A 23,893-nucleotide genomic window follows, 5' to 3' on the forward strand; every position below is an offset into this window, starting at 1 on the left:
GTCACGTGACTGGTGCAGGAAGCGTTTCTGATGTTGGTCCATCTCCCATGCAGCCACCGGGAGGTTCGTATCCAATTCACTGTTTACAGTCTGTCAGCTGATGTTTTAAGTGCTTCTCGAAAAACTGAGTGTCACCTGTAGTTTTGGTGGAACTACTGTCGCACATTTAAGGAAAATGATAGCGGAGCATTCTCTGTTTGCAACGTAACGGAAGTGAAGTTTGACAGCTAGCAGGTGTAATCGTTGGATACATGTCGACCTACATCCGGTCGGTGTGTAACGTTTAAGTAATATATGCTCTGGATTTCACCCTGACGTGACGACGCTAACGTAACGCCACGTTCACCAGGGAAAGAGCGGGTCGGAACGTGCTTTCGGTTTCTAACGTTACTAGTTACTTTAATTCCCGACCTCTTGTTTTTCGACCCGTCGTAAAGCGACAGAAACGTGGTAAACTCTCATGGATACGGGGTTCACCTCAACGCGTGTCAATGGGAGTCATGGGGGGTCGTAATGGTCCGTGTACGTAATGTTATTTCGTTTTTTCGTTTCATTCCAAATACGGAATACGGAAATCACGTGGTTTTTTCGTTTTCCGTTTGAAAACCAAAAACGGAAAAACGGAATACCACCTCCGTATTTCGTTTCTGCCGTCTGAAACCAAAAACGACAGAACGGAAGTGCTTAAAATGAAGTCAAAATAAAAGCCAGTGATACATATTCGTATTAACCTTAGAAGAATATTAATTAATCAATATAAAGAATAAATAATTAAACGGGGATATTTTAACGATGCAAACACATAGCAGGGTAACGTTAGAAGAATATTAATTAGTCAATATAAAGAATAAAGAATTAAACCTGGATATGTTAGCGACAGTGGTGACGACGGAAAGTTTAATATTCATGTAGCCTACACAGCAAGAATCACCTTCTCACTTAATCGTTGCATTGTTTGATGCAACACAGTTCCTAATATAGATTAATCAAAGTAATGTTTCTGTGCAGAGACTATATTTCCACCGCAGAGTAAACGGTTCACCTTTATACCGCTAGATGGCAGTATACCTGTTATTGATACATATGTATTTAATGCCGTTTATTTCCTCTGATATTTATGTTCATGGTTAATTTCCAGCATAGTTGTATACATCATGTATTTACTTGTTTTATTTGGGTCATTTTGGAACTAAACATGGAAGAGTGAGGATATGATGACCACGAGGCAATACATATTGACAATTGAAAAATAAAGAGACAGTTGAGTTTTCTTATTAAGCAGCGTTCAGGCACCCAGTCACAGCACCACCTGTGCTTCACCTGTAACCTTCATTACTACATCATCATTACATCAACGGTTAATGGGGACACGTTTTTGTTTTGTTTTCGCTTTATGTTTATATGTGTGTGTATGTATAGTGTGTGTTTATATGTATATATGTGTGTGTGTGTATATGTATGTATATGTATACGTATGTATGTGTGTATATATATATATATATATATATGATTCTTTGAAATAAGTTTTTTGAGAAATCATAGGTTAGGGCACTTATAAGCTCGTTAGCTTCATCCTCGACCCTTTCGGTCAGCCACTTTCTTCTTTTGTTGAATTATGATTGTTGTATATTTTGCTGATCGAAATAAACTAAATCATCATAAACATATAACCTGTTCTGTTGTGACTCTGCTGTCAGTGTCTTTACTCCTCTGACTACATCACATCATCATCATGTAGTCCTCTGGTCTCCAGAAGGATGGAGCTCTGTGTTGTGTGTGAACATGTTTTGAGGAGCTGACTACATGAGTTATTGTATCAGAGTGAAACATGGAGAGCACAGCTCCTCACATCTCTAACATGTCTCACATAGTTTACAGTCGTGATTGTTAGGCATTGTTGCCTGTGTTTAGCCGTATGGCTATATCTCTGCATGTACATTTAGATAAGCCATATTCAGCTCAGAGCCTTGTGTAGCTTATAGAGCAACAGGTCATGGCCTTGTTTAGCTAATAGCAACAGGTCATGACCTTGTTTAGCTCAGAGCAGCAGGTCATGACCTTGTTTAGCTAATAGCAAGAAGTTTAGCTCAGAGCAACAGGTCGTGGCCTTGTTTAGCTCAGAGCAGCAAGTCATGACCTTGTTTAGCTAATAGCAACAGGTTTAGCTCAGAGCAACAGGTCGGCCTTGTTTAGCTCAGAGCAGCAGCTCACATCTGATCCAATGACATCTGCACACTTCTAGATTCGTAAAGAAAGACAATCTTTGGTATTTTCTAATTCTTTATGTCAAGCACAAGTTAACTATACTCCCCTAAAAGAGGAAGCCTTCAGAATTAGTGGTAGCATTGCATTAGGATTACATTCTTGTATTTGAATTGTATTGCTGGATCTCAATTCCTCTGATTCTTCCATCTGCAGTTAATCTGCTCGCATGATTTACATCATCAAAGTGTTGCCTTCCAAGAGCTGTTCCAAATGAAAAGTGAATGTCAGATGTATGAACCGTCCTGACTGAGCTTCACTGAAGCTTTATACCTGCTACAAGCTCAGGTCAAAATGGTGTTTAGTATTATGTGATTTATAGGTTGGCTCAGATTGTTTATCATTGATGTTTGTTCCTGCTGTGTGATTGTAGTGCTCAGACATCAGCTGTGTTCTTAGTGAAGCAATAGGTGTCAGATTGACATCCAAACTGAGGGTGTCAGGGTCCTTAAACTGCCCTTCATAAACAAGCGAGGTTCCTAACCACATAGGGGTCCTCCTCCAGTGGGAAATCTTCACACTGGGTCCAAATCTGTGATACCCGGCTGTCTGGGAGACCGACTTATGAGCCTGAAACAAGTGATACAATGGTGGCTAATGTATGAAGTTATCATGGCTTCACCGCCCTAAACCGGCTGCAACCGTCTTGTGTGTGTATATTTTGGGGTGTACGTTTGTTACCTAGGTCAGAGGTCACTGAACAAGCCATCTTCCAGTGCCTTACTCACACTGGCAGGGGGTCAACACACCGTGTCACTATCAATAGTTGGTGTTACAGGTCCAGCCTTTCCCATTACAGATTAAAAATGAAATTCGTGCCAGACTTTAAAGACATAAGTGTTTATTCAAAAAGAACATATTTCTCCCTTTAAACCCCCAACATTTGAAGAAAAGAAAAAAACATCCCGTCAGTTGAACCAATTAATTAAAAAGCACAGACAATAACAACTTAGACACACAAAAAAACATCAGCGTTGACAACTTCTCCTTGAGATGTCGATGAGGCCTTTGAGTCCATCTTTGAACGGTTGTGGCAGATTATTCACTGCATTGTCCAGCAGTACACTCGTATCAGGGCACTGCAGAGCAAATTCCCTCACTGCAGCTTCCTGGTCCTGTGAACTTGGAAATGGGTTGGTGCCAAAGTCTGACACTCGTGTCAGTGAGCCCACTTCCTGGTCGTACCAGTCTGCAGCCACAGATGCATTTGGCAAAAGGTCTGTCGACAGTTTATTTGGGCATCCATCTCTGGCCAAGTAATTTGGTATCCCCCTCCCTGTAATAATAATTCAATGTGGCTGTCACAACCATGCCATGTATTGCAACATGCTCCTTCTAGTATTTGATAAAACATGTTTAAGAAACATTCAATAGTAAAACATTTAGAAAATAATTATTCACATTAAAAAAGGCTTGAAAGACCAACCCGAAGACATACCAGGAATCCTGTGTGCATTCCATGCTTGCACAGTTCGGTTAACACCGATCTGGGCCAACTGGCATGTCAAAGATGACACACAGAACCGAGTCATCTGGTCCTCCATGTCCAGCTCCTCCTGATCCACCAGTTGGACCAATGCAGCTTTCAACGGGTAGTTAACCCGGTTGTTGATTTCTGGCCAGATTCTCTCGTTTCTGTGATTCTGTCATTGCAAAATAGACATTTTCAGATTCTTGATAAACAAATATTTCCCCGCCCCCCCAGACTAACTTACTTTCACACATTTCAATATCTTCAGTTAACCATTCTGAATAATTAATGAAAGTGTGAAATAGTTATTTAATTACATGTTGATTAACTTTATAATCAGCAAAACCATTGTATGTTGATCACCTTTGTCGATGGTGTTTGGAGATATGGTGGCCTTTCAGTGTTGTGGCGGTGGCTGGCCAACTTCTCCTGCATGAAAAGAGTGAGGTAGAAGTCCTTTCCATGATCCACTCTGACCTGGTCCCACATCCCATATTCCATTACTGCACTCCTGCAAGAAAACATAACATTGGCAGACAGCAGTATGGAGGGTAAGGCTAATGGTGTCAGATACATTTACAAAATGTGTAGTAGGTCTTGTGTTATCAGGTACTGATGAGGTGAGTTGAGTTTTAACTTGCTGCTTAAAGAGGGTTTCTGTAGTTTTCAATAAGTTCAATTTAAGACCTTTTTAGACCAATATGAATGTAATTTAATACGTTGATTCAAATCCAAATTAAAAAATATATATTATGAAGGTTTTCACATCGACTAATCCCACTTAAATTGAGCATTTTCTTTTCATACATTAACAAGCCATATTGAATTGAAATCCAGTTTCGAAAATGTCTCTTCCTAATCAAGTGCATTTTTCAGAGCTGACAAAATGGTATTCAAGAAATTGTAAGATATTTAATTTTAAATGCATTTTTTTGTTTTAACCCTTGTGTTGCCTTAGGGTCATTTAGACCCGAATCAATATTACACCTCCTGGGTCATTTTGACCCGATTCAATGTTTCACCCTCCTGTTACCTTTATATTTACTAACATATTTTACCCTTTGATTCAATTTGACGCCAGCAATTAAAACCTCCAGAAAATTATTAGAATTAATATTGTTTTCCAAGTTTAAGTGTGAGGCACTTTATGTTTGTTTGTTGACTACCGAAAGAACACCGACATTAAACATTGAATGGGGTTAAATTAATCCTAAGGCGGGGAGGTGTATTGATTCGGGTCAAATGACCTAAGGCAACACAAGGGTTAAGGACCCACAGACACCCTGTTAAAACACCTCATAAAATGGGGATGATTTGTAATGTTTAGGTACAAGGACAACAGTCTTTTCAATTACCTGTAAACGTCATTGTAGATGGTGAGGTTGTTCTTTACAGGCATAGTAGCTTGTCCAACAATTTTGCTGGAGAAGCCATCTATTGCCAGCACATGAGTCACGCCAAACATGACAATCTTCTCATTTTGGTCCATGTGGATTTTGTGACCCACATAGGCTGCATGGTAAGGAAGAGGGTTGAGGTTCCTTGCTCCCTTAAACACAGACAAAAAAGAACATCATGCCCTTATTGAATAGCACAACATATTCTAATTTGAGAAGAAAAAAAAAACCTGGCATCGTGCCTTATGGTAAGGTGGGTGAATGTTGCGCAAAACAGCTCCAACACGACCCTCTGATGCAAAGACACCTGCAGCTGCAAGACTCCCAGTCATCATTTTCCTGCCATAGGTAGGACCACCCTGAAGATAAAGAAAGGAATACATGTTGCATTGTAATGTTAAGCCATGAAATGTCAACTTCAACTCCAATTAAATTACAATTAATTGTTAAGTGTTTTGAATTATAGATGATTATGAAAACTAGTTGCAGTTTAAACATGTTTTACTCGTAGTTGTAAGAGACAAATTTAATTAGCAGTAGGCTACATTATTTAGTTGGATTCAGATGTTGACCTTTAATCAGATCTGTGTCTAACTTTAATGTTAAAAGATGTCGTTATCATTTGTTATTGTAATAAATACAAGCAAGTTACAGAATGACGTCACATGGATCACACTTTACGGCAGGTATTTGCGGCTGGAGCTGCGTGGAGCTGCACAGTTTTCGGACCGTGTTACAATAACTATATAACTACTAAATACAATAGCTATTATGGAGTCCCCTTCTTTGTAAATGTGGGACAGTCTTTCTTACCATCTGTTTGTATGAACCATCTATATCCTGCCTGTGTGCCCATCACCCCACAAGAACCACACTTTACAAATGTTTCTCATTTTCCCTAAATACACCTTTATTGGACATGGGACACTAAAGTAAGGCTTTCTTTCATGTCTCTCCTAATAAATATGGTGCTCTAGTACTTCTAATAGACTGGGTGACTGAGAGTGACACACACCCTGTTCAGGGCTCTCAAGTTTTGAAGACAGGCAAGAGTGACATTTCTGCAGATCCATACGACTGCACCAAGAGGATGACTATGTGCTGGCCTTTGGTCATCTTTTATAACATAATGTATGCATATCAACACTATAAATGAACATAACTAAAGTTTACTTTCAATACAAATCCTTTATGACTCATTTGGCTTGATTTTTAGTGGGCGGGTCATTATGACCCTGAACACAGGTGTCTCATCTCTATTTATCTACATCACCCCATGAAATTGTTCTACTAAATGGTAATAAAAGGAGAATATACATGTTATAGTAAACTAATGCAATTTAATTTAGATTTAGATTTTTTCAATGTACCTAAAAAATTGTTTGAACATGTATTTTTCATTAAATCTATGGAGGGGTGAATAACTCAATTCCACTAAAAACTGATTGGATTGTTAGTAATGGTGTTGGTGATGAGGTACAAACTATAGTTATTAGGATGTTTTTGTTTCTGACCACTTTTGGGTCAAACTGACCCGGGAGCATGACGGCTGTATGTAAGAAACGAACATAACAGGAGGGTTAAAGTATAACATACTAACCTTACACACACTTATAGTTTCGTTGTATGCATTTTTTCGCGCAAATAAATTAACTGCACCCTACCTGTGTTATTGCATTGGAGACTGCAGCTTCAAGTTGTTGGTCCGTCACTCGCTGTCTTTTTAACCCGTGGTCTTTACAAAACTTCCGAATATTGGCCACGGACGTTCCTCTACGCAAGCCACATTCAAATATCAAGTGGTTTTTTATGTCCACATCACTACAGCCACTATGCATCATTTGTTGTACAATATCTAAGTAAGGTAACAGGCTGGAGTCCATCTTGCGGGCTTCAGTGCAAAAGGGTGTATATAGCAGTGGCGAACCTAAACACGTCTACTGCGGGAGATAAACACAGAATAAACTCAGTTACCCAAAATGCAACCCTTTGTAGTGTCAACTACATTTAACCCTCCTGTTATGTTGCACCATTTGTTTCTTTGTAAATGTGGGACAGTCTTTCTTGCTCCCTCCAACCATATGTTTCAAAACACACACACACACACACACACACACACACATTAAGTGAGAAGGTGATTCTTGCTGTGTACATGAATATTAAACTTCCCGTCGTCACCACTGTTGCTAACATATATCCAGGTTTAATTATTTATTCTTTATATTGACTAAATAATATTCTTCTAACGTTACCCTGCTATGTGTTTGCATCGTTAAAATATCCCGGTTTAATTATTTATTCTTTATATTGATTAATTAATATTCTTCTAAGGTCAATACGAATATGTATCACTGGCTTTTATTTTGACTTCATTTTAAGCACTTCCGTTCTGTCGTTTTTGGTTTCAGACAGCAGAAACGAAATACGGGGGTGGTATTCCGTTTTTCCGTTTTTGGTTTTCAAACGGAAAACGAAAAAACCACGTGATTTCCGTATTCCGTATTTGGAATGAAACGAAAAAACGAAATAACATTACGTACACGGACCCGTAATCCCTCTCACTCACAACTCCGTGTGTAGTCGCGGTCACATCAAAGCAATCTTACTTAAATTGTAAATACATTATTACAGTCGCAAGCTCCAAAAAAAATTGTTAAATAATATCGCATGTATATATACTTTTTTAAAATCCTGGGGCAAATTGGGTTATGTTACAGTTGCTCCCATTCTAGAATATACATGTAGATACTATTAGAGAAATTATAATAAAATAGTAATTGGGAATAAGTACGTAAAATATGTCCATTATAATATAACAACAATGCATATGAAAAGGAAATATGTTCATTATGTACGTTACAATATATAAAACGGAACAAATGATTAAGTGTGTATTTTGCAATAATGGTATAAATAAACAAGAATATTAGTTTAAATGTAAGGTGTAAATACAGGCATTTAGTGCACAGTTGAATTAATGTTCTAAATTATTACACAGATATTTGGGTTAGAGCTGCTAATAAGTGTAATAAATGATGCATGTATGTTGTATGTAAAGACACAACACTTAACAATCGATAAACACATCTCTACTATGTTGAGAATTGGGAATATTTAATCCTAAATACAAATTAATCTATAAATTAATATCTGGCTGTGTGACAATATGAAATGCCATCATAGTTTGAGCAGTTTTTGACGAACTGTTTGTTCAGGTTATCGCATGGAACCATTTCTATGGAGCTTGTCCGTGTCCCCCCTAAGGCCTAAATCCCTGAACATTGGGGGATTTACTGACGTCACCTGGTAAATGGTTGAGAGTGAGAGGCTGTGAGGGCTTGAAATGGTGTAAATACCAATGGGACAGCATTTCTCCTAGATGACACCAAAACATGTTATGTCCAATTGTCATTGTATATTTTACATTTTGTACTGTCTGATTTGAACGTCTTGCAGTCTCTTGCAGTAATTTCAAATAATCTACTGACTCTTATTTTTCGAAACAACATTTTAAGAAATGGTTGGTGAATAAACCAGGTGTGTAATATAGCCTCCGCTTGGGTTCCTTTGATTTCATGTGTTTTTACGTACCATCCTAAATCCTTACAGTGAATCGTTCTGTGTAAATTGAATATGCCTTACTCTTTATTTAGATAGATAGTTACTCTATTAATCGCAGGGGACTTTTTTGTTGTTGCTACAGCAGAATTTATACATACAGGTAAAGCAATATGAAATATAAAAAAATGCACAATATGTCTAAAAAAAATACACCCCAAAAAATGATTTACACCACCAGCATCTCTCTGTGGGTACTCTGTGTGTAACATCACAACGCTAAGAATGGTCGGTAGATCCATAAGGCAAAGTCTGCAGGCTTACAGACAGTGTGCGTAAATGGCTCAACATGAGTGTGGAAGAGCCTTTAAGCAGTGGAGGATTTGAAAAAGGGGCGCCCCAAAGTCCTCACAGACTTTGCAGGAGTATGCCTCAAAGTCTGTCAGTGTGGACATTGGGATTGAGCCACAGACTAACTGTTGGTGGGTTTATAACCCACTTCCACTTCCTGCTGGTTTGGGATAATATGGCAGAGCCTCCACGTGTATGTGCAAACAGAGGGGAAGTGGGGAGGAGGGGCTGTAGGGCGGTGGTTTGATCTGTTCGGGGAAATGGAGCAACACTTTTTTGGCTTCAAGTTTGAATAGAGTTTGTACTCTATGCAGGCACATAAACATTCCGGTCGTCTCTTTTACAAGTAATCAATATTTTAAAAAGAGCTGGCCAAAACAAAATGGTATGTTCACGTGGAATCAAATATATAAATGTTATAAAATATGTAAAAGAAATTAGAGACACACTTTGTGACCCAAATGAAAATGCTGAACAGTATAAGACGTTCCTTCGATGTTCAATGACCTCCTTATTTCATAGAGTTTTGGCTTGTGGTTATCATGAATCAGCGGTTTATGTCTGTGACCTGTGCATAATAACCATGAATACAATATTAATAACGAACTCAATCTACAGGAAGCTATCCGCTCTGTTTTTCCGTGTTATCAATTTTAACATTGGCTACATTTGCATGTCTTCACCATGTTATTTAGGTGTTGAGTTTAACGGACTATTGAGGTTTGATTTTATTTCAGCTTAATTTGCATAAAGGCACAGAGGTGGACACGGTGCTGATGATGGATACTTTGACAGCCAAATTAAGTTCTTTTAATCTTCACCTTGTGACAGGAAGTATCTTTTGAATGCATTTGTCATTCAGCAGCTATTCCTGAGGATAATACTGCACATCGTTTTGCTAAACAGTTTTCCAAATGAAATAGATTGTCGGCTAAAGATTGTCGGTTACTTCAGGCTTATGACTTAACTATAAATCACTAAGCAGGGCTGTTGAATCGGCTCCCTATTTCCTTATGATAATAAGTGAATAGTTTACATATACAAGACTCATGTTATATACCGCAGAACACTTGGCGGTCACAAATGTGGCCACAAAGATGTCGAGCGGAGGCAGCCATATCTCTGCAGTGCTTTCTTCAGTAGTCAATAGGGCACTTCTTTAGAGAAATTCACCAAAATAGAATTCTGAGAACACAAGACTGTGTGATAACAACTTCCAGAGAAGGACAGATTCCCTTATTGCTCATTCTGTTTGGCAAATGTGATGGATGACAGAGTGAATGTGGCTCATGTATGTGGTGGAATCATGGGTTGTTGGACGAGTTGCACAGAAATGCAAAGCTGAATGAAGATGGTGTCTTTTCAGATGATACGTCACCTAATTGATTCCTGCGTGGTAATGAGCAGAAAGGTTATAATATTGAAGCTAATAGAGAAAAGGTTAAGACTATATACATGTGGTGTGTGGTTTAAAAAGAGCAAGAGAGCATTGAAAACCAAGTGTGTAGCTCAAATTTCAAATTTTGAAGTCAACGCAGCATACGCTGTTAATCCTCATATAAAAAACAAGTTGTGAAGAAAAACACTTATATTTGGATCGCAGTAGTCGTTTTCAAAGTAGATCACACCTTCATGTCAGCTGTTGTTGAAGCAGTGAGGTGGCCTTCGCTGTTTGCATTGCTACTGGGCAAACGCAGGGGTTCCAGATGTTGCATTCAGTCATAAAATGAGCTTCGTAATGTCGGTATCCTGTTCAACGTGCACCATTTCAAATAGAGTCAAATAGAAGGTTCTGTCATGAAGGAGGTCTCTCACAGCGAGGCCTCGGCTTCAGGAGCTCCATCATGCTACATAGCGGCCGAATGAATGCAGCATGTGTACGGACAAAGACTTAGATGTCTCACATTTGGGGTCTGTTTTTTATCTGACAAAATGATGAAGACGTATTATCTACACCGGGACCCTGTGGATTTTAAACGTGTGTTGATGTCTCTTTGTGTTGCACATTGCGGTATGTAGAGTTTAATAAGTGCCCTAAAGAGATTCCTATGAGCTTTTTGGATATGTGACTACCTGATCTCATTTCCTTTCATTTTTAGAAGCTATGCTCCATGTGTTGACTGAATTGAATATGGAAATCCAAGACCAAATGTAAATATATAACTATATATTATAAGTCAACATTGTGACTTTAGCATGAATATATATATATATGTTTATCCCAACTGAACTTTTCCCTCATTGTTTCTGATGGGAATCAAGCTTCCACAATTGAAGGACTTATTGCAGCTGCATCTTTCCCCTGATCAGTTTTGACCAACATTTCAAGAAATGGTTTAAATGGGGACTCTGCCAAATGTACACATCGAGTAAACAAGTGTTTATCCCTAAAGGTCTGGTGCTCCCTCGTTTAAGAACAAGAAGACATGTCCGTTTACATGCCTTTTGTCGTGTACATGCCTTTTTTAAGTTTTAAAGTGTGTATTGTTTATATATTTATGCAGCCTTTCTTTCTCGCTAAATTATTCTAATGTTTGTTTCGAACAGTCCCGTTGACATTCCCAGCACTCTGTCAACAGCTGAGGGGTTGTACAGCGAGCTCAATGCCCGGGAGCAAAGTGCACAGTCTACTCCCTCGCTCCACCAGTATTGTTGGATCCACTGATCATTACGCTCACAACTTTTTATCTGCACCACATCAACTGCTCTCAGGCGACTTCAAACGAGCAGGAGAAGACCGAGGGAGAGAGAGAGAGAGAGTGCTAAGTAATTTATTGTTTCTCTATTTGTCTGGAGATTTGAGTAAGTCCCAGTGTATTTTCATGGTTAATTTGCTCTCCATTCATAGTGTTCAAATGATGTATTTATTGAGTCTTAGATGTTTAAATATGGCTTTTTTAAGTTGATGAGACTTTTGTAGTGTGAAGTTAAACTGTGATATGTTTATGGCCAGTTGGCATTACAATAGAAGTGCATGTTTGTAAAAATGTGAATTTGTATCTCACTTTTATGCAATGTGGCATTCATAAGTCAGAGGGGGCAACTTTCATGTTCAAATTGCTTTTCATCTCAAACCTTTACAGCAGGGGTCAGGAACCTTTTTGACTGGGAGAGCCATAAAAGCCAAATATTTATAAATATATTTCATTGAGAGCCAGTTAGTATTTTTAACGTATGCTAAATTAAATATGCCTTGCTTTTAATGCGACTTCTGGTGCTGCATGATGCTACGGGGGGGTGCAGGTGACTTTTTCTTTGCTCCGCCCCGATGTGGGCAGAGCGCCGGCATCGGAGCTCTGCCGCGCGCGAAGAGCCGAGAAGTGTTAACACGACACGTAGAGACAGAATGACATGCTGTTGTGTAGAGATGATCAATAACAGACGTTTAGTTTAATAAAAGAACACAGACGTCTTTAAGAAAAGGACCTTAAATTACTTCTGCTTTAATCTGGCGCGATAGAGAAAATTACAGGGTGGCGGGCGAAGATTTTTTTTTTATAACTCAAAATTGTCTGGGAGCCATATGCCGTCACGGGAAGAGCCATATATGGCTCGCGAGCCATAGGTTCCCAACCCCTGCTTTAGAGCATCATTCGATGAGTTGATCAAGAGAGTAGTGGTTAGCACAAATGTTATTTAAAACAAAATATATATAAGCCTCTTGATTGTGATGGATTACTGCTTTTCTTGGTCACATCATGTAATCGTCAACTTTGGGTTTTGTCAGACAAACGACACATCGGGCTCCCGGAGATTCGAATGGGCACCTTTCACTATTTTCTGACATTTTATAGATTTAATGAAAATAATCATCAGATATTATGTGATGTCTAGGTTGCTCGATATTTGCCTCCATGTAACGTCCGTCATGGCTGTGTTCTTACAGGAGCTTGAACGGTTAGGACCCGAGCATGTTTGGGACTGTGCTCCTGCTCCTGGTCCCTCTGTGTGCCCAGGGGGGCAGTGGCGAGGAGAGAGCCGAGGCCCAGAGAACCGGCCATGTGTCCGTGGTCGTAGTGGGAGGCACGGGTGACCTGGCAAAGAAGTACCTGTGGCAGGGCTTCTTCGAGCTGTACGTCAACCAGGCCGGAAGTGGAAAGACCTTTTCCTTCTACGGCGGAGGACTGTCGCCTGTAGACGCGACCACGCCGGTCCTCTTCGAGATCCTCAAGGCGGTGTCCTGCTCCCGGGAGGTGTCCCAGGAGCGCTGTGCTCTGCTGAAAGAGCAGTTCCTGCGGCTCGCACAGTATCGGCAGCTGAAGACCCAAGAGGACTACCAGGATCTGGCCAAGCACATTGAGCGAGAGCTTCAACAAGAGGGAATAACAGAGGCAGGCCGGCTATTCTACCTCTCACTACCCGCCTTTGCTTATGCAGGTGTTGCTGATAAGATAAATAATAGTTGTCGGCCGACGGGCGGGGCGTGGCTGAGAGTCGTGCTTGAGAAACCTTTCGGACAAGACTTAAGGAGTGCTCAGGTACTTGCCGCTCAGCTCGGTAGCTCCTTGAAGGATGAAGAGATGTACAGAATTGACCACTACATGGGGAAGCAGGTAAGGACAGCGTACAGTGTGTGTCACCTGTGAGTCTGTGATTGCGATGTTTGAACTCATGCTATGTTGTTCTGTGAAAAGGTTGTTGCAAAGATACTTCCATTCAGAAAAGAGAACAAGAAGTTTCTGGATCCCATCTGGAACAAGCACCACATCGAGAGGGTGGAGGTCATCTTGAAAGAGAGCCTTGATGTTAAAGGTAATTACACACTTGCATTAATTGGAGGTAGGTTGGAGGTGTCGGTTCATCTGGTTACCTTCGCATTGAAAATGCGGAAGGTAATGTTTTGATCGCCGTGTATTTATTTATTTATTTGTATGCGTGTTACTCGCATAACTAAAAAAGTATTAAACCGAATCGCATGAAATTTGGTGGGATGATTGGTTATTATCCGGGGACCATTTGATTAGATTTTGGGATCGATCGGGTCAAAGGTCAAGGTCATGAAAAGGTCAAAATCTTCTTTTTACCATAGCGAGGTCAATTTATATCCAATTGGCATGCAACTAATGCCAAAATGTTCATAATGCAATGCCCAATCTTGTGATATGCGAAGGTATGCGCTCTACCGAGTGCCCGTTCTAGTTGTAGATGTTTTATTTGACTGAGGTATGTGCACCTGTGTGAACTGGGTTATGATGATGAATTGAATTGAAACTGAATTGAATTGAATTGATGACTTGAGTCTTAGTTTTGGTTTTATTTGTGCTGTGATCTAAAAAAATAAATCTTTTTTAAAATATTGTCTGTTTTATGTTGTATTGTCTGAAATTCTGTGTCGTGTGCTGCTGCTGCTGTCTTGGCCAGGACACTCTTGTAAAGGAGTTTTTTAATCTCAATGAGGCATTTCCTGGTTAAATACATTTAAAATAATTAATTAATAAATAATGTTGTAATTAAGTCTTTTGAGATATGAAACAGTAGCAGCAATTCCTTCAATATAATTGTGTGTTCTCTCTTTGTTTTGTCCTCAAGGTCGCATTCCCTTCTACGACCAGTACGGGGTGATCAGAGACATGCTCCAGAACCACGTGACGGAGGTCATGACCCTGTTGACGATGAGGGTTCCCATGAATCTGAGCAGCAGTGAAGAAGTCCTCCAGAACAAGCTGCACGTCTTCAGGTCCATGCTGCCTTTGAGAAAGAGCCAAGCTGTGGTTGGCCAGTACCAAGCGTACCAAACAACAGTCCAGCAGGAGATGAACAAGACCAAAGATCATGCCAGTCTCACGCCAACATTTGCAGGTGACAGCTTTTCTTTGTAATCGTCGTGATGTTTGCTGTACAACGAAGATGGCTCTTTGAATAAGTGGTCCTGTTTTTGTCTTTCAGCCGTATTGGCTCACCTCGATGATGCCCAGTATGAAGGTGTGCCGATTCTTTTGATCTCAGGGAAGATGTTGGACGAACGGGTGGGATACGCACGCATACTTTTCAAGAACGACATCTTTTGTCTTCAGAACCCCAATGGCGTCCACTGCAAGCCCAAACAAATAGTGTTCTACTTTGGTCATGGCAGCCTTCAATATCCAGCTATTCTCGTGAGTAAGAATTTATTCAAGCCAGTTTCGATGGACGCTGAATGGAAGGAAGTGACGAAGCATACAGATGTTAATATTCTAGGTTTACCTATTTCGGATTATTATGTGCAAACTCCAACAGAGCAGAAGGAAGCTTATTCAGAACTTATTTCTCACATTTTAGCTGGGCGTAAAAATAGTTTCATTAGTGCTGAACACCTGCTGGCTTCCTGGGGCTTATGGACACCACTCCTCGATAGCCTCGCTCACTCGTACCCCCGCATTTATCCCGGGGGAGCCGACAACAGAGACCTGCTGGACATCCGTGTGAACGGTAAAGACATCGGCTTCAACAGCGAGGTGGTGGTCATCAGCCCCGATCAGATGGGCGGCACGTCAGCAAACAGTTTCCAAGTCATGCAAGGGCATTTCCGTAGCACCGACATGGTGTCGGCCTGGGCGGAGGAGCTGGTGGAGCGGCTGGCTGTGGACATTGAGGAAGCAGCGGAGGCCGCTGTGCGTGAGGGCGGTGTCTTCCATCTTGCCTTCTCTGGCGGGTCCACCCCCCTCGCTCTGTTCCACAGGTTGTCCCTGCACCACTTCTCCTTCCCCTGGAGCTACACCCACGTGTGGATGGTGGACGAGCGATGCGTGCCTCTGACCGAACTGGACTCTAACTTCCACGGCCTGCATGAACATCTCCTGCAACATGTGAGGATACCCTATTACAACATCCACCCCATGCCAGTGCAGCTCAACCAGCGGCTGTGCGTGGAGGAGGATGGCGGAGCGCTGCTGTATGAGAAAGAGATCAGCAAGTTGGTGAACGGCTCCCGCCTCCACTTTGTGCTGCTGGGAGTTGGATACGACAGCCACACAGCCTCTCTGTTCCCCGGCAGTAAAGTGGACGGACTCGGGGAGAGTCTGGTCGCCCTCACCGAGAGCCCCGTCAAGCCTCACCAACGCATGAGCCTCACGTTCAGTGCCATCAACCGAGCTCGTCAGGTGGCTCTTTTGGCGATGGGCAAAGGCAAACACGAGCTGATCACCCAGCTGAGCCGCGTGAAGGACAACCCGGACAAGTGGCCGGTCACCGGGGTGAAGCCTGTTGCCGGCAGACTGGTTTGGTACATAGACTATGACGCACTTTTAGGTTAGGAATTACATTCCAATTAGACCAATTGTTTATGAGGCAGCGGGATTGGTGGGTTTACATGTTTTAGCTTATTAATCATAATTACCTTCAAGCCTCTCTCCAAAGCTTCTCTTCCCCCCCCACACACACACACACCTCTCACACACACACACACACACACACACACACACACACACACAATGTAATGAATGTTGAGTATTTGCAATCGGTTAATGGGTTTAAAACCACTGTTGCAACTCTCTCTTTTCCTGGAGGTTCATTCAGATCTTCCTCTGTGAATTTGTTTATAGTTTATCTATGCCTAATTATGGATGAGTACAGGATGTAGCAATACATATCTGGTGTTGTAAATATCTGGTGCCAAAAATCAATTCTGACAAACCACATTTTAATCCAGGGTGTTTGTATGATCTCAGGTGATTTGGTGAATCCATTGCTACTTTGTATTCCTCAGTTCTCGATTGTATATTTTCTGTTGTTGCGTGGCAGTGGTAAAACACTGACTGGTCCTATTCATATGATTGATACAATTTGAAAGTTGTCTGATTTAAAGTCATTGCATCTACAAAATATTTTCACCGTGCAAGATGATGATCACGTGTTCTAATTTTGATTTTATTTCCATTACTATTATTTTCCATTTTGTGAAAGTTACAAACTGATTAAAATTGAATGCATTTCCTTTGAATTGTCTTGCGATAATGTGTTTAATGTGACTTTGCTTTTCCAGTGAAGCTCTCATTCAGGTCTATAATCATTATTACACACTGAATCTACTGTGAAAAGTACATCACTATTCTCTTACTATGACCGTTGATTGATCCCCAGTTATAGTACATGAAACCAATAAAAAGTAAAACAACTTTAACAATGGAGAGAAACACCTGCTGAGTGATGTTTTTCTCAAGTGAGCGTTTCAAACTTGAGACGGATTAAGTCACTTTCTCATGGTTTAAAGTTACCAGCTGCCGGCGGCATGGAAACCACATGAAATGTTAATGTGTGGAGGATCCGATGTCAACGTGTGGCAGCTGGACTGCTCGACTGCTCATTGTTTCTGCTTGGGTCCGTCTCAAGCTTCCTGTTAGTCACCCAGAGTCCTCCTCTCACCATGAAAAAACCTGAACGGACACAAGCAGGTGTTACTCCTTCAGAACTGAAAAGCCAGTGTACGAATAGTTCAATAATTCATCAGAAGTGTACTTCACCTGTACTGAAAATAGAAGCAGCAGTTAGAATAAGGGACGTGTAGTACAGCGCCGGGGTGGTTCTGGCCTGTGAATATACATATGTACTGTAAATAGTTTGGATGCTGCAATTTCTCTACGTAACCCTATGATGAACACTTCCATCGTTTTCTTACACACGCGGCTGCTGTCAGAGTCAGGATGGCTGTGCAGAGTCCGTGTCCACATGTCAGAAGCCCAAACACATGATAAGAGGCCCACAAGCTCTGAGGAACTGGGTCTATCAATGTGAATATCACAGAAAACCCTGAAAGAATGGAAGTTATGTCCATATTAATCCCTTTTTTGCTCGTGGTATGTGTCACGCGTGTGTTTTTTAAATGTGTGTGATGTGGTGGGATTTACCTGAAGCTATGAAACACAAGGCGATTGAGGCAGATAAGTTATTCAGAAGAGGCTGCCTGCAGTATCTTGAGGATGTTGGCCTTTCAACAGAGAGGACGGAATGATTAATGCCACGTTCCCTTTTGTACAAATGACCCATGAGCTCTTCAGCTCGATGCCTTGATGCCTTCACCTGTGTCCTAGTTACCTTCCCATGACGTAGAACTGAGGGACCAGGACAAGTGCCACGAACACTGCATTCACTATTTGACTAGAACAGAGTAAAACATCAAAGTGAAAGTGGTTGTAATGACATGCAGGGTGTTTTTGTTAAATGTCAGATCAAAACAGAAACGTGATGAAGAAAACAGCACTTACAATTTTAACCTCTGATTCCTTGGTATCCGTCTGCAGCTATGATACGCCATGAAGATCAGCATGTAGAGGAACATGGATGTCACACACTCGGACAAACTTTACTGTCACACGACTCCTGATGGCTGCATGTGTGCTGCTGAGGAACTAACAACTCCAAATGTGAGCAGGGCGGAGGATTGTATGTCACACTGCACATGTACAGAGAACTCTGCTGCATATTGTATTCCCTGCCCGCTGGACATCTGGAACCGCATTTCAGCCTGAAGATTAGGCTGCGCTATGGTGATTAGTCAAAGCTGGCGATATGAAAGTGATAAAGATGCAGTATCCTTGGAAAGATTTAAGAATAACGCCTTGTGGAGAGGCTTTTGTCTTAACAGGAAAAGAATAATTTCCTCGTATTATGTGTAAAAAGTCCAGTTCCACCGTCCAGCGCTCCTCCTTTGTCCGTGTCCAAAATAGCTGTATGCAGCAATGCATCACCCTTGACCCATATTGACACACAATGAAGCATCCCTCCCATTACCTTTAAATCTGTTGGCTCTTTACACTCTTGCTTTTAAGAGTCAGAGTCAAACATCTAAAGATGCCTGTCGACTACAGCGGGACGTGGGACATTGTCAGAAATGTCAATTTTGAGGGATACATGGTTGCTCTTGGTAGATGTCATCGTTTTTTTTACAACCATTTGAAATATGATGGTTTTCTTTCAATGGATTTTTTATTATATATGAGGAACACATGCATGTGCAGTGGATGGAGCAGGTTAATGCTTGTGAATGTAAAAGTTTCCTTCATTCTAAATTAAATGAGAAAGTACTTGATTCATCATCAGTGAGCATTTCTTTGTGTGGATGAGTGTTACATGTCATAGTGAAAGTAAATGTTTGATGTATTTGTATATCAGAGCATGACGAATGTGGTGGTATGGCAAAGTTAACATGAATTAAAAAAAGGGAACATTTGTTCTCAAACATTCCTCTCACTTTGAAACGCAGGCATTGATTTTGCAACCCGCAAGATTGCCTCGATGGTAAAGCCCCAGAAAGTGATTAAGCAAGACGGAGATTGCTTCACGGTCAGGACATTCACGAATCACTACTTTCAGAAATTACGAGAGTTCATTCAAAATTGGTGAAGAGGTCAAAGAGGTGACTAAAGGGATGGACAACAGGTCATGCCAGGTAAATGTAATATTTTACTCGCACATTTAACATGCAATTATCGCTACCACACAATATAAGACAATAAAAGCAAGCAAATTATTGTTTTCAGACTGTGGTCAACTGGAGAAATGATAAGCTGGTGTGTGTTCAGAAAGGAGAAAAGAAGAACCGAGGGTGGACTCACTGGATTTATGGAGATGAGCTTCATCTGGTATGACTCGTCTTTATTCTGGCCCTTACTGTCTAGTTAGTGTTAATGTTTGTCAACTCATCCGCATTTACAATTAATATCTTAATTGTTTATGCACAAAAGAATGTGGCTTCCCCTAAAAAATTATAGAATTCATACAATTATATGAACTTGTTTTGCTTTTTAGTTTGACTAAAGTATGCTGGAAAATGTTGCAACTTCATATTTTCTCTCCTCAGGAACTTACTTGTGAGGATCAAGTCTGCAAGCAAATGTATAAAAGGACTCTGTGATCTGGTCAGATTTCAGAGGAAAGTAACACGATGTAGTTTATCACGTCACATATAGAGAGCATCTGGGCTAACGTGTTAAATGTATCCACGCTGCAGTACCTCCTCCGGACCACACGGTGTTGCTGTATATTACACATTCAAATAAACTCGGAAGTTGTTGTAAACTAATTGTCCCGCGAGTTTTTGTTTTTCACTTGAAATATGTGATCCCAAGCTGCGTCTTGTTTCTTCGGTCACACATTAATTCTGTGAGAATCATCCCAACTTTCTTACTCAATTGAAGCCGCTGTTATTGAAAGAAAATGTCCGCTGACAACGACGAGACTCGGCAGGTGAGAGCGTTGTTGAACGTGTCCGCTGGGCTGACATCAGCTCGCTACATATCCGTTTGGCAGACAGACGACACATCTCCATTTATTTCTTGTTTTCTGATTAATTGTTTTGATGTCAGAGGTTGAAGGCAGCAGTCCATTATGCGGTGGGTCGCATGTGTCAGAGGACAGGGGAGGACCACCGGAAGGAGTTCGACCGACAAGTCATCGCAGCGATAGCCGAGACGACGTTCAGACAATGCGGTGGGTTCAGCTTCAAGGGGTACTCGTCCAGGCATGGTTATACTAGTCCAGGCATGGGTATACTAGTCCAGGCATGGTTATACTAGTCCAGGCATGGTTATACTAGTCCAGGCATGGGTATACTAGTCCAGGCATGGGTATACTAGTCCAGGCATGGTTATACTAGTCCAGGCATGGGTATACTAGTCCAGGCATGGGTATACTAGTCCAGGCATGGGTATACTAGTCCAGGCATGGGTATACTAGTCCAGTCATGGGTATACTAGTCCAGGCATGGGTATACTAGTCCAGGCATGGGTATACTAGTCCAGGCATGGGTATACTAGTCCAGGCATGGGTATACTAGTCCAGGCATGGGTATACTAGTCCAGGCATGGGTATACTAGTCCAGGCATGGGTATACTAGTCCAGGCATGGTTATACTAGTCCAGGCATGGTTATACTAGTCCAGGCATGGTTATACTAGTCCAGGCATGGTTATACTAGTCCAGGCATGGTTATACTAGTCCAGGCATGGTTATACTAGTCCAGGCATGGTTATACTAGTCCAGGCATGGTTATACTAGTCCAGGCATGGTTATACTAGTCCAGGCATGGTTATACTAGTCCAGGCATGGTTATACTAGTCCAGGCATGGTTATACTAGTCCAGGCATGGTTATACTAGTCCAGGCATGGTTATACTAGTCCAGGCATGGGTATACTAGTCCAGGCATGGGTATACTAGTCCAGGCATGGTTATACTAGTCCAGGCATGGTTATACTAGTCCAGGCATGGTTATACTAGTCCAGGCATGGGTATACTAGTCCAGGCATGGTTATACTAGTCCAGGCATGGTTATACTAGTCCAGGCATGGTTATACTAGTCCAGGCATGGGTATACTAGTCCAGGCATGGGTATACTAGTCCAGGCATGGTTATACTAGTCCAGGCATGGTTATACTAGTCCAGGCATGGGTATACTAGTCCAGGCATGGGTATACTAGGCCAGGCATGGGTATACTAGTCCAGGCATGGTTATACTAGTCCAGGCATGGGTATACTAGTCCAGGCATGGTTATACTAGTCCAGGCATGGGTATACTAGTCCAGGCATGGGTATACTAGTCCAGGCATGGGTATACTAGTCCAGGCATGGGTATACTAGGCCAGGCATGGTTATACTAGTCCAGGCATGGGTATACTAGTCCAGGCATGGGTATACTAGTCCAGGCATGGGTATACTAGTCCAGGGGTATATAAGCTAGCTAGCTAGCTATATATATATACACACACACACACACTAGTCCAGGGGTATACTAGTGCTATACAAAAGTAACTAGTAACTAAATCAAATAAATTGTAATAAAATAAAAAGTACATGATTTAACTTTGACATGTAGTGGAGTAAAAGTTTAACAGGAGTAGCATAAGTTAACATGGAAATACTCCAAAAAAGTACATCAATATTGTTAGTGTACAGTAGTTAAGTAAATAGTCGAGTATACTTGCATTGGATTTTGTAGTGTTTGCATTCTTTATGTACTCATTGTTTATATCCTTTGATTCAATTGTTTGTTTTGTATAGCCCAAAATCAAAAAATTGCCTCAAAGCGCTTTACAATCGGTACACATACGACATCCCTGTGTCCCAGGACCTCACATCAGGAACAACTTTTAAAAAATAGAAAAAAACCGTTCACGGGGGAAAAGGGGACGAAACCTTCAGGAGAACAACAGAGGAGGATCCCTCTCTCCAGATGGACAGAAGCAATAGATGTCATGTGTACAGATGAACAGCTAATAACACATTTTAAAGTATTACATAAATATATATATACACAAAAAAAGATGTGTACATATACATATGTAAATATATATATACATATGTAAATATATATATATTAGTGCTGTGAAAAATAACGCGTTAACTCAGTTAATTCAATTACAGGTTTAACTAGTAATTTTTGTGAGAACATGAAGATTTATGACAAAAGACGGATATATACATTTATACCCAGGGGTGCACATAACTTGCTCACCAGTGTGCGCGCATCGCGGCTGAGCTCTGAGCTGAGAAGAGTTGTTGGGGGGGGGGGGGGGGTGCAAGTGACTTTTTTTTGTCCCGATGTGCGCGCACACGCCGAATCGGAGCTCTGCGGCGTGCGAGACGGAGATCGGAGTCGTGTTAACGCGACACGTAGAGACAGAGTGACATGCTGCTGGTTAGAGACGACCAACAACAGACGTATTGGAAGCTCATTCTGCGCATGCGTTAAATGCGTAAAAAAAAAAAAACTAATTAATCCTGTAATTTAATCATAACGCGTTATTTTTCACAGCACTAAACATAATAAAACAAAAGCTTACAAAGCTGCTAGCAGCTACTGTAATTTATATAGATGTGCAAAGCTATAGAGCAGCGCTACACAACCTTGCTTATTCATCACAGCACATAAGTCACTCCTCTTGGCCACTCTGTCGGGCTGTTAACAGATATGTGGAAAAAGCTCTAGGAAGTTTTGTTACCTAAAAAAAAAGCAAGATTAATTTTTCTGTATTTTTTTAGTTATCCGGCTTCCAGCTCCACAAACGGCTGCCGTGTTGTCTGTGTAAACAGTACTGAGAAATGTGTGTACAAAGATTCACTCATGTACACTTCTCATGCATGTAAAAGTATACAGCTGGTCCAAAGAACATTGAGTCATAACTGTATTTGATAATTGCCGCAGGTCAATCTAAACTCAACACCCCCTCACTTCTTTCAGATATATTTGCTAAGGACCTGGAGGCCTTTGCCAGGTGAGAATCTTTATTTTTATTACTATATCAACGGATGAGTTAACCATGTGCGGTCTTTTAATTCATTTATAAAATACCTGGTGAGGTCATTTGTTCATTTGTCTGTCTAAGCTCGTAGAATATCATGTACATGTTCCATACATCCAATTTACAAGTTCATCTTGGATTTCAGGCATGCTAAACGAAGCACGGTGACTTCAGAAGACGTAAAGCTCGTAGCCCGTCGTAGTACTGCACTGGTGAGTTATTTCAACTCTGGTCAGAAAAAAAATTACGCAACTTTTTCTTTAACTCATGACCCTCAAAATAAATAAAAACAAATGTAATGTTTAATTTGCCTTTATTTCAGTCCATCTACATACAAAATAAAACTGAAGAATTGAACCAGGAGCAGAGGGATTTGAAAAAGAAGAATACTGGGAAGAGGAAGAGCAGAGACACGGAGGAGAGCAGAGAATAAGGACAAGACACAGGCAGAAGACCTGCAGCGCCTCGCTTGTGCCCAACATTCAAATAAACATTAAAGCTGACTAATACATGACAAGTTAAGTGTCAACGGTGCCAGTCATTGTATGGTAAATATGCATTTCAAATGTCAAGGATTCCACAGAATTAAATATCAATACACTTTCTGAAGATAAGGAAATGACTTGACATTAGTCGTGTGATGA

At 41.0% G+C, this 23,893-nt stretch overlaps 5 protein-coding genes across 8 annotated transcripts; 3 read left to right on the forward strand and 2 right to left on the reverse strand.

The window, feature by feature from the left end:
- The first annotated feature begins 47 nt into the window (after positions 1-47).
- On the forward strand, positions 48-16,404 carry h6pd (hexose-6-phosphate dehydrogenase (glucose 1-dehydrogenase)). 3 transcript variants are annotated; one of them, XM_056436591.1, is made up of 5 exons: positions 48-63; positions 12,926-13,592; positions 13,674-13,791; positions 14,569-14,838; positions 14,926-16,404. In XM_056436591.1, exons 2-5 carry the CDS (start codon positions 12,951-12,953, stop codon positions 16,269-16,271), a joined length of 2,376 nt encoding a protein of 791 aa, XP_056292566.1. In that variant the 5' UTR covers positions 48-63; positions 12,926-12,950; the 3' UTR covers positions 16,272-16,404. The 3 variants fall into 3 exon arrangements, with proteins under 3 accessions (XP_056292566.1, XP_056292564.1, XP_056292565.1); XM_056436589.1 differs by lacking the exon at positions 48-63 and adding an exon at positions 11,248-11,841; XM_056436590.1 differs by lacking the exon at positions 48-63 and adding an exon at positions 11,248-11,805.
- Positions 3,084-7,322, reverse strand: LOC130207863 (uncharacterized). 2 transcript variants are annotated; one of them, XM_056436594.1, is made up of 6 exons: positions 6,795-7,322; positions 5,361-5,489; positions 5,089-5,282; positions 4,097-4,244; positions 3,701-3,905; positions 3,084-3,538 (listed from the first exon to the last, which is right to left on the reverse strand). In XM_056436594.1, the coding sequence occupies exons 1-6, from the start codon at positions 7,011-7,013 to the stop codon at positions 3,231-3,233; spliced, it is 1,203 nt and encodes a 400-aa protein (XP_056292569.1). In that variant the 5' UTR covers positions 7,014-7,322; the 3' UTR covers positions 3,084-3,230. The 2 variants fall into 2 exon arrangements, with proteins under 2 accessions (XP_056292569.1, XP_056292570.1); XM_056436595.1 differs by having other exon boundaries at positions 5,373-5,489; positions 6,795-7,320.
- Positions 16,405-16,870: 466 nt separating the features above from the next.
- Positions 16,871-18,302, reverse strand: LOC130207864 (uncharacterized). The gene is made up of 6 exons (XM_056436596.1): positions 18,219-18,302; positions 18,049-18,111; positions 17,862-17,941; positions 17,633-17,763; positions 17,478-17,544; positions 16,871-17,390 (listed from the first exon to the last, which is right to left on the reverse strand). Exons 1-6 carry the CDS (start codon positions 18,290-18,292, stop codon positions 17,287-17,289), a joined length of 519 nt encoding a protein of 172 aa, XP_056292571.1. The 5' UTR covers positions 18,293-18,302; the 3' UTR covers positions 16,871-17,286.
- A 502-nt stretch (positions 18,303-18,804) lies between these two features.
- On the forward strand, positions 18,805-19,933 carry rbp7b (retinol binding protein 7b, cellular). Its single transcript, XM_056436598.1, is given in 5 exon segments — positions 18,805-18,877; positions 19,217-19,305; positions 19,307-19,402; positions 19,494-19,595; positions 19,814-19,933. Coding segments are annotated over 5 exon segments (414 nt in total). The 3' UTR covers positions 19,868-19,933.
- Positions 19,934-20,033: 100 nt separating this feature from the next.
- Positions 20,034-23,778, forward strand: cenps (centromere protein S). The gene is made up of 5 exons (XM_056436597.1): positions 20,034-20,199; positions 20,319-20,442; positions 23,189-23,222; positions 23,395-23,461; positions 23,572-23,778. The coding sequence occupies exons 1-5, from the start codon at positions 20,170-20,172 to the stop codon at positions 23,680-23,682; spliced, it is 366 nt and encodes a 121-aa protein (XP_056292572.1). The 5' UTR covers positions 20,034-20,169; the 3' UTR covers positions 23,683-23,778.
- The last annotated feature ends 115 nt before the right edge of the window (positions 23,779-23,893 follow it).

The sequence above is a fragment of the Pseudoliparis swirei genome, chromosome 18 (assembly GCF_029220125.1).
Source record: "Pseudoliparis swirei isolate HS2019 ecotype Mariana Trench chromosome 18, NWPU_hadal_v1, whole genome shotgun sequence".
Taxonomy (NCBI): domain Eukaryota; kingdom Metazoa; phylum Chordata; class Actinopteri; order Perciformes; family Liparidae; genus Pseudoliparis; species Pseudoliparis swirei.